This window comes from Magnolia sinica, chromosome 4 (genome assembly GCF_029962835.1).
Source record: "Magnolia sinica isolate HGM2019 chromosome 4, MsV1, whole genome shotgun sequence".
Lineage (NCBI taxonomy): Eukaryota > Viridiplantae > Streptophyta > Magnoliopsida > Magnoliales > Magnoliaceae > Magnolia > Magnolia sinica.
This window is the reverse complement of record NC_080576.1, coordinates 94,503,655-94,517,121: the sequence shown is the minus strand read 5'-3', so window position 1 is coordinate 94,517,121 and position 13,467 is coordinate 94,503,655. Positions and strand designations below refer to the sequence as shown.

Here is a 13,467-nt window from a genome sequence, read left to right as displayed (position 1 = left end):
AAGAGGGCCAAATTTCTTGTGAAACAATGGGTTTCTTGTATTTTCGCCTCTAGCGAATAGGGAGTAGCTAAAAGAGGCTAAGTTGTTGTAAGTTTGTCACCTATTGACATTCTTTTAATAAAAGTTGTGTTATTTTTCAACACAAAAAGAAAGAAAGAAAGAAATAAAGAAAATGGATAGGAGGCCTTATTGCATGTGTGAGCGAGGCACGTGTTTATGAGATATGGGCCATTCATGAGGTTGAGCCCCTGGTGAATAGGGTTGTAATAGGCTGGGCTAGGGCAGGGACGAGGTCGGTCCTAACCTAGACCTAGAGGGCCAGGCTAAAGAGGCCCTTGCCCTCTCCCTCGCCCTAGAGGGCCGAGCTAGGGTTGAGCTAGGGCCAATACAAGGCCAAGTCATTTTAGGGTTGGGCCAAGGCCGACCTGATAATTTAAAGATAAGTTACATATTTGAAATGTGTGTAAATTGGTGCACAAGTGGTGAGTGCGTGTTTATGAACCATCACCCTCTTCTTTAGTATCGAAGCTTTTTTTTTTTTTGGGGGGGTGGGCACCTTTGTCAAATAAGATTATTCATCAACCAAGCATGTGCCCCACCCAATTATCCATCATATGCATGGACTTAAATGAGTGTCTCAATGTATTCTTCGCCATCTAAAGTAGGGCTGACAATTTGGAACAATTTATAAGTGCCTATGTACCGTCCATCACATGCTACCAGAGTATCAATGTTCTTCATATTACCATATACACAACTCTATATTCTACATTACTAATACCTATGTACTATATAACATACACACCGGAGCAATGGGCTAGGTCGGGCTATTCATCAATTCATCATTGGACTTGGACAAGCTCGACTCGGATACTAGGCCTATATTTTAAGCATGAACCAGCCCTCTAGCCAGGTTTAGTGGCCCAAGCCTTGGCCCAAGTTTGGTTACCAGGTCGGGCTAGGTGTCGAGCTCATTGCCACTCCTAATGGTAAATATCCCATGGCCCAAAAATTGCTTGGCCTGTTGCTTAAATGGCCAACATGTGTAAGTTGAATGGTGACCGTCTATCATTTTCTCTAGCCATCTGTTTTTGTCATACAAGTTTGCCCACTTGATGAGTGGATTAGTCTGATTTTTGGGGCAAGGCATGTTCACCATCAGCCACACTTGATGAATGGTTCTGGATCTCACGTGTGCCTCCTTGACATTTGTACAACGAGTTCCTGTCACCATCTCATTTTTATGAATCCTGATAGCAGGCTTCCAATGCTTTATTTTATTTTATTTTACTAGATTTCCTTTCTAGGTGATATCTGTGTTGCTTCTTTCAGCATCTAATTGTGAACTAGAGTGCCAGACCAATGTACGCAAGTAGGATACAAGGATTGAACTAAATCAGCCTCCCTTATTGCAGTAATTGCAAACCAAATCTCTCCTGTTGTCTAATTGGATTTGAAGTAAGCAAGTTGATGAGGACATCACTACATGTACACATTTGCGTACGTATCAGAGGAGGAGGCGAGCCACACCGATTTCCCTGTGGCTAGGCGAGTTTTCGTGATCGTGCTGAAGACCCTATCTGCATGTGCGAGTATCTGGAAGACCCTACACTGGGAAGATGCACATGGGTTGCTTTATGGAGTGATTCAGACCATTGGATTGGAGGGACGTGACGATTGGGCTGTTGGATCACATGATCGGGCCATTGATCATAGATCGTCCACACTAGTTTTCTTAGATTTTATTAGCATTATAGGATTTAGTTTTATTTATGTTTTGTTTGGACATCATTATGAGTGTTTTAGTTAGAGTAGGGCCATTTTCGTCAAAATTTACAAAACAGGTGTTAATTGTAATTTTTCAACTTTCTTAAAGCTATAAAAAGAGGGTGGGTGTGTGATCCTTTCCCTCATTGGATTTTGTGATTAAAAAAAAAGAGAGAAAAACTCTTGCTTTCTTCTTCCATCTTCATTCGATTTGAAGAAACTTCCATGCGATTCGGAAGGGAGATTGGTGTGAGGCTAATCTTCATCAACGGAGGTGCGAGGTCTCCATCTGCACCTGTACCATCTCCTCTCTTCTCCTCCAAGTTATTTTCTTCGAATTCTTCGATTCTCCCATCCTAAGCATTCATCCTTTTATAAACCCAACCTTCCTTTACCTATCCACAATCCCAAACCCTAACCAACCTAACCCATCCATCCCACGCCACACGTGTGACCATATGGCCACACGTGTGAATCCTTCGGGTTGGCCGTACGGCCACACCTTGCCCCTTTTGGCTTTTCATCATCATCATATAAAAACTCCTTTCTTCCATTCCCAAAACCCCAACCTTAAACCTAAAATCCCTAACTTTCCTACTTTCCCAAATTACCCAAACCCTAATTTTAACCTTGGGTCGTATTAGGCCTTCTACTTTGAAATAGACTATATCCTTAATTGGATGTCCCTACATCCATTAGATCTTAGTTTTGTTTTATTTAATGATCTTTTGTGATGATGTTGGTAACTTAGGCTAGGATCATGCATGATGTTCTTTTGGTTTTTATGGGATTCGTGATGATTATGGCAATGCTTGTGTTTTTTTGTTAATTATCTTAATTATGCTACTTGATTTCACATGTTATTTGGTTTATGCATTGGTCTTGCATCACAAGTCATCTATAGTTAGGTCCAATTCCATGGCTCGGTTCTAGATAGACTGCGTTTCAACACTGAGGTCATGGGATCAAGTGCCCATGTCAAAAAGAGTCATCTATAGTTGCAACAGTTATAAAAGGCCGAGTTTCATCTCTGCAGAAGAAACCTAATGGCGTAATTGGTAAACTAAATCTATTATCACATTATACATTAGAAAATGGCAGTACAAGTTGAGCAAAGCTTCATTACCTAACAGTTCTATTAAATAAGATCCTACCAAGAGCCTTTCCTTTAAATGTCACATCATTGGCAAGCCAGATTACTGGTGGGAAGCACAAGCAATTAAGGTAGATCTTTTTCTGGGTTCCTTCCCATGGATCAGTGGTAGAAAGAGTATGTTTTAACACTGAGGTCATGCGTTCGAGTGCCCATGTGGGGTGTGTGTAAAAAAAAAAGGGTTTAATCTTTTTCTTAAGTTATGTTCCCATTTTTTCCCTTCTTCCTCAGTAAGGGTTTCTTCTCATAATCTCATATCTGCAAGTCATTTGATGGAAACTAAGCTGTATGTATTAGATTAGTTTTTTTATTTTTTCCTCATGACCATTGTTATAGAATTTGCATGAATGGAATTCCTGAGTTTTGACTGCTGCAGTATTTTTATGCAACTCGTCTGAAAATTTTGACCAAAGTTGATTAGGATTTACCCCAAATATATTTACTGTCTATGCTTTATTTTATCATTGTTACTGATTTTGTTTTTTTGTTTTTTTTAAACCACCAGTGCCTTCCTACATCGTCTCATGTCATAATTGCGGCCATGGAACTGATCTGAGAGGATGCCCCCAGTCTCCCTTGAACCCTGAAGGTATATTCTGCTTCACTCTACCCTGAAAATTTGCCAGTGCCTCCCAACATGCCCCCCAACAGAGGCACACGGCATTATAGGGCAATGATCCAGTGTGCATTACTGATTGAAAAAGATCACTATGGGTGTAAGTTATCACAGTCAAAGTGGGCTGCCAGATCCATCTCTGAAAGGGTCAAAGAACGCAGACCCTATATCTGATCCTCAATGCTGATAAGATGGACCCTTAGCAAACCTCCACACTGCATCATTTTCTTAGTGAAATACTGGGCGTAGTAACCAACCTGCATCTTGCCATCTGCTTTCTCATTGGTAATGAAGTGGGGAGAGTGCTGCTGCTAAGATTTCTCCTGGTTGATCAAGTGATTGATTATTTGTAGGTGATGCCAGAAACTGCACCTCTCCTGATGCAGTGCTCAAAGTGAGACAGCAGATTGTAAAACATATAGACTTGTGGCTCTCGGAATGCCAAGATAAAGGTAGCAGTTATATCTGAACGTTATTGCCATGGATGCAGAGAAAATGCACTATTATTGTTAACTAATTCTCGTCTTTCATACTGATCAACAGATATGCAATCGCCTATTTACAAATGATTGGACTCTGTGTCTAAATGACATTGGCCTTTGATGTTATTATCACTTTTGTTTATACTAATGACCAACAGAAGATAAAAAAGTTAATAATTTTATTGTAACAGTTTCTGTTTTCATTTCATTTAGTCAATTTAACATGTTGGAACCAATGTTTTAAATATCGACGATATCATCTAATATATCCCACGATGTATCTTGTATCCCACTTGTGCGATATGAAACGCACAGGTAGTGTTGATATATCCTACACGTTTGATCCGGTGAGCATTTTCAATTTCTGATCCCCCCCTTTTTTTTTTGTTGAAATTATGTTAAATCAATGTCAAATGGTTACAAATTCATTGGTTCTTCATGTTTTGCATGAAAAATCATGAAGTTGGAGCTTTGATTTCGATATCCATTGGTTCTTCATGTTCTCCATGTTTTTTTCAAAAATTTCCTTCAACTAGCTGTCAGTTGAGACTAATTTCAAAGCATTTAAGAGTATTTGATGAATTGATCTTCACAAACACTCCAATTTCGAAATAGGTGGCCTAATTTTGGGGAAATTGGGAAAAATTCGAAATTTTCCTAATTTCTCCCAAATCGCTTGCAATATTGCATTCCAAACGTGAAATCAAGCATGTATGAGGGCTGATCTACTGATTTGTTAAGTCCTTAATTTTCGGAAAATAAAAATCATTTTTAATTAAAAATTATTAAAAATTTGTTAAAAAATATATATTTTTTTTCAAAATTTCCCTTCAACAAGCTGTCAATTGAGGCTAATTTTGAAGTATTTAAGAGTGTTTGATGAAATGATCATCACATACACTCTAAATGTTATGCATTCAATTTTGAATATAGTTACATTAGTTCAGTCAGATAGCGCTTAGCTTAGGTTCTTATACAAAGGAAACCTATTATGTGCACTTCTTTTTTGAGATGTTATGATTTAAAAGTGTGTATTAAACTATTAATGTCTTTTTTAACAATCCCTGAACTTTCATTGAAAAATTCAACCATTTTCCCAATGTTTCCCCATGTTTCCCAAAAAGTGCGATAAATTACCCGATACAAATGATATATCCCATGCGATAACTGATACATATATGTATCCCAAGGAAGTGGTATGTAACGCGATACCGATATTTCGAACACTGGTTGGAGCATTGGGTCCTTACCCATGCCTCAGTGGTAGACTCACAAGAGTTTCAACACGAGGTCATGGGTTTGAGTACCCATTGTGGTGTGAGTGCATGGGTGTGTGTGGGGGTGGAGTGTGTTCAAAAATAAAATAAAATAAAATAAGGTGTTGGAACATGATGTCTACCAAGAAAATAATAATAATAACAACATATTGGAACATGATCAAAATTATGGTACGTACTCATTCAAACTAGTGGTGATGCCATTTCAAGAATGGCCTCATTGCTGATACAGTCTTAAAATGGCATTGATACAAAAGCCCGATACTTGAGTTAGGTGACTTGATGCTTACGGTTTTGCTATTATTTTTTATAAAAGCTAGTTTAAAATTTTAAAAGTGAGAGAAGAGAAAATGTGAACATACAAGAGATTATGGATTTGAGAAAAAAATAGAAATAGAAAAAATGAAATTTTATCAATATTTATAGATTTCTAATTCTAACTAGGAACATTATTTGAAGAAAGTGGAAAGAACTACCATTTACTAGTATAAGTTTCTGTTGAGATAAGCATAATCTTTCGAAGGATGTGTTTGATGTTAGTTTTCTTCAGGGAGGAGGAGAAGAATTGAGAGAAGTGGAACTTGTAAGTGAGCTAGCCATCTTGTAGCTCGGCCATTTGGAAGTAAGTTTTCCTGTCAAACTAGATTAGATTGTGATGTAGCTAACGGATGAAAATTGGCACCCACACGCAGTTGTATTAAACCCTACCCTGGGTTTGTAGGAAAAATAAGAAAATTATCCCAAAAATGGCTGGACAAATTTTATTATTGAGTTTTATATGAAAGGAACAAAAGAAAAGTCCTAGAACTAATCTGGGCCTTACATCAAAGCATAGCTATGGTTGGATGCTATAATCTCAACCCTATAATATTATTTTAAAGGGAAAACACTAAACTACCCCTATCTACTTAAGGCATAAGCAAAGCAAAAAAAATAAATTAAAATTCATCCAAAAATAAAGTAAAAAATCGTAACTTAACAAAAATGCCACAAAAAAAAGACACTTTTGTAGACCCAAAAGTGTACCATGGGTACCATAATGCTTGATCCATTGATGGGTCTACGGGTTTGGCCCATTATGGTAGATATTTGGGCCCCTTTCCACGCTCAAACCCATGCCAAAACTCATTAACAAGTAAATCAGCCCGATCCATCAACATTAGGTCGTCCTCATCAAATTGGGAAGAAGTGGAAGAAGAAGAAGTAGAAAGCTTTTGTTTACTGGGGTAAGTAGTTATACCTGAGTATAAGATGCAAGTTTTAGTTGCTTTTTGGGTGCCACTTTAAAATGAGTTCATCTCATTTTAGGTACCAATGATTATGTGTTAGAGATTTTTTTATAACAATTAATAGTAATCTTGATGACCAATAATTTATATAAGCGATAATCTCTAAGGGTGCGTTTGGTTGCATCAAATATCATAAAATTTCATGATAATTAGTCTAATTTTGTGCAAAATTTCATTATATTTCATTAAAATCGGTGCAACCAAGCACAACCTAATACATAATTACTATTAACTTAAATGAGACGAACTCATTTTTAAGTGGCACACAAAAAAGCCCTTAGGTTGCATGTAGGGTGGAAGTTGGGCGGGTGATGTCGGATTGATGGTCAACTTGAGACCAACCTGACATCAAGTTGTCTTAGCCCTTGATCCAATCAAACCTGGCATACCATATCATCAACCATCTTGGGTTGGGAGGAGTTTGGGTAAAGATTTAGTATCTTATACTATATTAGTAATTTAGTATCTTACTATACATATATCAAATATAATAATTTTTACTATGCAACTAAAAATGGTCAGATTTTGTTGAGTCGGGTTGCTCGAGGCCTCGACCCAAGCCCAACTTGACCTGAGGTTGAGTGGGGGATTTTCTGCGCAGCCCAACCTGACCTCAATAACTGGACCAACATTTACTGTTGGGCCAGTCTGCTGACGAATCTTGAAAGACATGGAAGCATAAACTTGTTGAAAAATCTAGATTTTTTATTAACAAAAAGTTCCCCCATCTACATTCAATGAATTCTAAAAGGGATGTAGGCCGAGGTCTAGGATGTTACCTTGGAAATGCGTACTTTGATCATTGTTGAAGTACGATGACAATCCTTTAATTTAGGAGGTCCCTCTCCAATCTATCTCAACAAAAAGAAGAGGAGAAAAGGTCTCTCTCCAATCTATCTACAAAGAGAGAAGAGGAGAAAAACCACTCTTAATATGGTGCTCCTCATACAGTATCCCCTGCTACATCAAAAGTCTGTAATCCTGCCGATTCATGCAACCAAACTGACCAAATCCTTCCACTATCAATGGCCACCATCTTTGGCCATACATCCATGCAAGGCTAAGTGGTGGATTAACAAATATCAAACATTAGATGTCCCATCAAGCACTAGTAAAACACTTTAATAGTTAAAACAAAAATTCAGCGATTGAACTTGATCATTAAAAATTTAAAACATTTGAAACACATTAGACAGCTATAAACCACTTTGATGGATGTTCCAAACATCAAAATCAATCTACAATATGTTTCCAAAATAACAGAGTGGATCCCATGTTAGAGCATATGTGGACTTTAGCTGCATCCTAATGCATGTGTCCAACGACACCCATAAGTCAGTATCTAATATAGCCATGCCGGGTGAGCCAAAACAGGAAACATTTGAAACACATTAGACAGCTATAAACCACTTTGATGGATGTTCCAAACATCAAGATCAATCCACAATACGTTTCCCGAATAACAGTGGATCCCAAGTTAGAGCATGTGGACTTCAGCCACATCCTAATGCATGCGTCCCACTACACCCATAAATCAATATCTAATATAACCATGCAGGGTGAGCCAAAAAAGAAAATACTGAAACATGAAGTCTTAATACGACCTTAAGTCTAAGGATTAGCCAAAGCTAGTACATGATTAGGTCGATCCAATCTAGACATGATGGGCCTCCTGAACTAGAGACTGTGATCCACCAGTGCGAGCATCCAGTCAGACCTAACAACACTTACAATCCCATGTGGACTAGGGCAACGGCAAATAATGTGCAATGGTGGAAATTGTTGATCCTAGCTTGTCATTGCTTCCCAATGTGGGATGACCACAAAACATGATAACGGGCTGCCCAATATTGCTAAAGTGGTCATGGACATTCTAGGTACTTGAGATCCATGACCCATAACTCTCCTCTGACTGGTTGTCGTTCTATCTAATCTCATCTTTCTTAAGGACAACAAGAGGAAACTCTCTCCAATAACCCATAAGCACATTCACATGTTTCATCTGTTCCACAAACAACTAATGAGGGAAGAAGTATTCTATTGAACATAAACAATGTGAAATAAAAGAAAATTGGCTTTCGAATGCACTTATCACTAACAAGCTTCCACTTGCCTTAAAGCCAATCAACCTCCATGCTCAATCACATGTTGCTAAAATGAGTATTAAAATTTTTGTTGATGACTCTTTGGTAATAGGAGCCACAAGATTTTCAACGGAAGTATCTTTAGGACATCTATGATACGACTCTCCACATAATCTCAAATAATGTGATATTTGATCGGTGTGCTTTGGACCTTTATGTTTCAAAGCTCCTTTCATTGTGCTATTGCTCCATTGTTCTCACAATAGATGGGCAACGGCTTTTTAACCGTTGGGACAACTTGTAGCTCCAAGGGGAACTTTCCAAGCCAAGCAACTTCCTTGGTCGCCTCGCTAGTTGCCACATACTCTGCATTCGTAGTGGAATCTATGATGCACTTTTGCTTGACACTCCACCGGCTCACGACACCACTATCCATTGAGAAAATGTTGCTACTCGTCGATCTCCTAGAATCCAGATGTACAGACAAATCCGAGTTGGTGTAACCAACGATTGATAAATCCCCATGTTCATACACGAGAGTGAGATGCATCGTCCTCCTCAAATACTTCATAATGTGTTTCGCTATCTTCCAGTTATTTGTGTCTAGATTGCTTTGGTAGCAGCTCACAACTCCCACAGTGAAAGCTATATCAAGTCTTGTACGCAACATTGCATACATAAGGTAGATTTGTAATACCTTCTTCATCACTAGCTTCTTGTCATGGGTCTTAGGGCAATCATCCCTAGAAAGTGTTGGGAGTGTTAATGTCCCTTGATATACATTGTTACACTATCCTCTAATGGCTCGAGCTTTTAGAGTAAAGTGGTGGTTTGACATGGTATTAGAGTGAAACGTCTTGTGTTCAAATCCCGGGAACAGTAAATATGCCTCCCTAATATATTCTCCCATGGGGGACCGTTTATGGTGTGAGTTGTGTGTGTACCTCCACCCTTGCCCGGTATGTTCCCGTGCAAAGTTCCACCACACAGAGTGTTAAAGTCCCTTGATATACATTGTTACACCATCCTCTAATGGCTCAAGCTCTTAAAGAAAAGTGGTGGTTTGATATAAGTGCAATGTTGTACCTAAAAGACGCTTCTCCCTTCTTAGAATCAAGCATGGCTAACCTCTTCAAGATCTTCTCCATATAAGAGGCTTGAGAGAGTCCTAAAGTTTGATCGGTTGTATTACAATAGAGCCTAATTCCTAGGATGTAAGAAGCCTCTCCCAAGTCTTTCATACTAAATGTGGAAGACAACCAATGGATCAGTCATGAATCCCACATCATTCAGGTGAGGAGCATGCCATCAATATACAGGACCAAAGAGCATAGTTTGGCGCCTCAGGTCTTCAAATAAACGTATGGCTCCTCTAGGTTCTTGGTGAAATCAAACATATGAACTTCCTCATCGAACCGCAGATTCGAGCTCCTAGATTGATGCTTGCTTAAGGCCAAAGATAAATTTCTGGAGCTTGCATACCTTGGATTCAAATCGAGGCTAGAAAAATCCCTCAGACTGCTCCATTATTTTCTCCTCCAAAGAACCATTGAAGAAAGCCTTTTTTACGTCCATCTGCCATATCTCTAAATCCTTATGGGAAGTAATGGCCAACAATACACGAATGTGGCGACCAGGGCAAACATTTCACCTTGGTCAAATGCCCTCCTTGTACATGTAGTCCTTGGCTACAAGCCTATCCTTGAAAGTGTCCACTTTTTCATTCACTTTACGCTTCTCATGTAGATCCACTTGCATTGAATTGACACAATATTGTTAGGGCAATCTACAAGCGTTCATGCATGATTGGAATGCATGGACTTTTTCTCGACGGCCATGTCTTTAACCTAGTGTCGCGCATCAATATCGATCATCATTGTATAGAGCCTCTTTGGTGTGGGAAGCAGCAGCGCAGATTAGGCCGAAGGTATGTGAAGGAGTTGGTTTTTCTCTAGGCAATGGCTTGAAGATAAAGTTCTGGGAAGACATTTGGGTGGGGAATCAGAAATTGCAGGAGGCCTTCCCGAGATTAGCTAGGTTGGCATCGGGGGAGGGGATAGTGGTGGCAACGTGTTTCTCCTTTCAAGGAGACGAGGTTATCTGGACTCCTCCATGTAGAAGGAATTTGGATGAAGTGGAGACAGAGGAGTTAGTCAGACTCTTAACCACTCTGGTTAAATTGAAGCCGGTGCTCTCAGATCCAGACTTGTTGGTTTGGTTGAGAGAAGTCCGGGAAGTTCTCCGTTAGATCCTTTTACAAGAGCTTGGAGGGAGGAGGTGCTGATGGTGAGCCAAGTTCGACTGCTCAGGTGTGGCGCTATGGAGCACCCCCAAAGGTGGCGGCATTTGGGTCGTTAGTAGGTTGTAGTAAGGTCCTGACAGTTGATAATCTCAGGAAAAGAAGGATGATTTTGCCTAACGTATGCATTATGTGTTACCAAGACGGGGAGTCGGTGGATCAGCTCTTCTTCATCCATTGCGGTTTCATGACTCAGTTGTGGCAAAGGTTTTTCAATCTGTTTGGGGTAGTATGGGTTTTTCCAAGCTCCACTAGTCAGCTCTTCTATATGTGGCATGATGATTCGCATTCGGAAGTGGGCCGGAAAGTGTGGTGTCTAGCGTTGTTGGCAGGGCAGTCTTTATGGCTGGAGAGGAATAATAGATGCTTCAGGAATCAGTCGAGGCAAGTCAAGGAAGTCTTCAAGCAAGCAAAATCACTCATGATAGAGTGGGCAGTGGCAATGAGGGCTGTAAACCATTTTCCGGCAACATGGGCTGATCTGTAAGGGTCTGTGGGTAATTGGGCTGACTTATATGGGCCCATTTTTATAAGGGCCCACGGTTTCTTGGGCTGTTTGTACAGTTCTTTCTGTTTTGTAATTTCTCTTTGCCTTTTCAATAAATTTTCATCATCGCTAAAAAAAAATCAATATCGATCATCTCTTCCTAATAAGAACTAGGATCATTTTCACATCTGTCAGGCGCTGCTGGTAACACTTCATTTACTTAGACGAATCTGTTACGTTCCCAGTGTTGTCTCTGGTTATGATATAAGACTGGTGCAGGCTGAGGATCAGGAATCCACCTTTTTGGACTAGATGTCTTGGGAATACTGGGAGAAATATCATCTGAACTTTCGAGAAAGTCCACACTCTGATCAATTTTATTATCCTGCATGAAGTTTACTAAAAAAGAAAAGAACATCCCTGCTAACTATAATTCTCTGCTCTGCAGGATCATAGAACTCGTACTCTTTATATTCCATGAGATATTCTATATATATATATATATAAAGCACCTAATACTCAGAGATTGCAACTTTATGAAATGGAGATGTGACTCTTGAGTTTTATGTGATCGTTGTGTACCACCCAAATTGAGGGAAATTTTATAGGATGGTTATAAAGACCAGCCATGCTTTATGGGACAGAATGTTGGCAATTAAGCAATAACATGTTGATACGATAAGTGCAGCTGGAATGAGGATGTTGAGATGTATGTGCGCAAGATGAGGAAGGATAGAATTAGACATGAATGCATATGGGGGAATTTAGGAGTAGCACCAAATCCAATAGGTAACAAGATGAGCGGAAAGTAGATTTGGATGGTTTGGTCACATGCAATGGAGACCAAGAACTGCGCTAGTCCAAAGGAGTTAGTTGGTGCAAGTTGAAGGCTCTAAAAGGGCAAGGGGAAGGCCCAAAAGGACGTGGATTGAGGTAGTAAGAAATGAGTTAATGATCTATGATATGGCCATTAATGGAGTGGAATGGTGGAAAAAGGTTCATGTAGCCAACCCCAATTAATTAGTACAAGGCTTCAATAATGATGACAATGACTCCTAGATTCCAACTTGATTATATTTTCTTGACCATAGCAGGAAAACTCAAATCACCAAATGAACTTGGGCTTCCACCCAGTCCATAGTTCAAATGGCATCTTGGGAGCTGCTTAGTTTGAATCCTATTCAGGAGATACTTGGCAGTTAAAAGGGTGTAATGGAAACACTCGTCATGGAACCCACCACATCAAGCAAGGTACTATTTCTCTTCTCGGCAATCCTGCTTTACTGATAATTGTAGGGTGTGGTCCATTGAGTGGCAATACCCTCTTACACTCTTTCTTGAGATCACCTTCGAAATTATTTGATCGAGACATTGTCCACCACAATATGATCTCAATACCTTTACATTTTACCAAATTGTTTCAACACTAGTTTTGTATTCTTTGAATGGCTCAAAGACATGTGATTTATTGTGCGAAAGGTATACACAACCAAATATGGAGAAATCACCAACAAACGTCACGAAATGCTCATAACCTCCTTGCACTCACATTCAAGGGACCACAGACATCCAATTGTACAAGCAGAAGGAGATCTGTAGCACTCTCAATGTTCCCTTTAGGGAATGTTTTCCTGGTCATCTTTCTACATAAACCGGCTTCAAATGTAGGCAAATGCTTAATTTTCACTCCTGTCAAAGTACCATCTTTAATCAGTGTCCCAAGTTTATTTGTGTTAAGATGACCAAGGCAATTATGCCATAAAAAAGAAAAAAAGAAAAAAGAAAAAAAAAGAATTGTTTTCTGTGGGTCTTTTCCTCGAATTCAAAATCATGGTACTCACACTTGAGGGATAAGTAGAATCACTTGAAATAATAGAAATAATCAAATAGAATGCCTCCACTAGGGATAAGTAGAATCACTTGAAATCACTTTCCATAGAACCCTTGAAAATGTCAATCCTAAAGAGTGTATCCTAATTTAAAGATACCGTGACGCAGGACATGTGCAACCTT

At 39.3% G+C, this 13,467-nt stretch overlaps 1 protein-coding gene across 2 annotated transcripts in view; it reads left to right on the top strand.

The window, feature by feature from the left end:
• Window positions 1-6,008, top strand: part of LOC131243406 (probable serine protease EDA2) — an 88,730-nt gene extending 82,722 nt beyond the window's left edge. The window contains exons 12-14 of one of the 2 annotated variants that reach the window (XM_058242753.1): window positions 3,426-3,509; window positions 3,890-3,988; window positions 5,846-6,008. In XM_058242753.1, the coding sequence (XP_058098736.1) occupies window positions 3,426-3,509; window positions 3,890-3,988; window positions 5,846-5,886 (224 nt within the window). In that variant the 3' untranslated portion in view covers window positions 5,887-6,008. Of the gene's footprint in view, window positions 1-3,425; window positions 3,510-3,889; window positions 3,989-4,079; window positions 4,380-5,845 lie in introns of those variants that run through there. The other variant, XM_058242754.1, reaches the window with a different exon arrangement.
• Window positions 6,009-13,467: the final 7,459 nt, after the last annotated feature.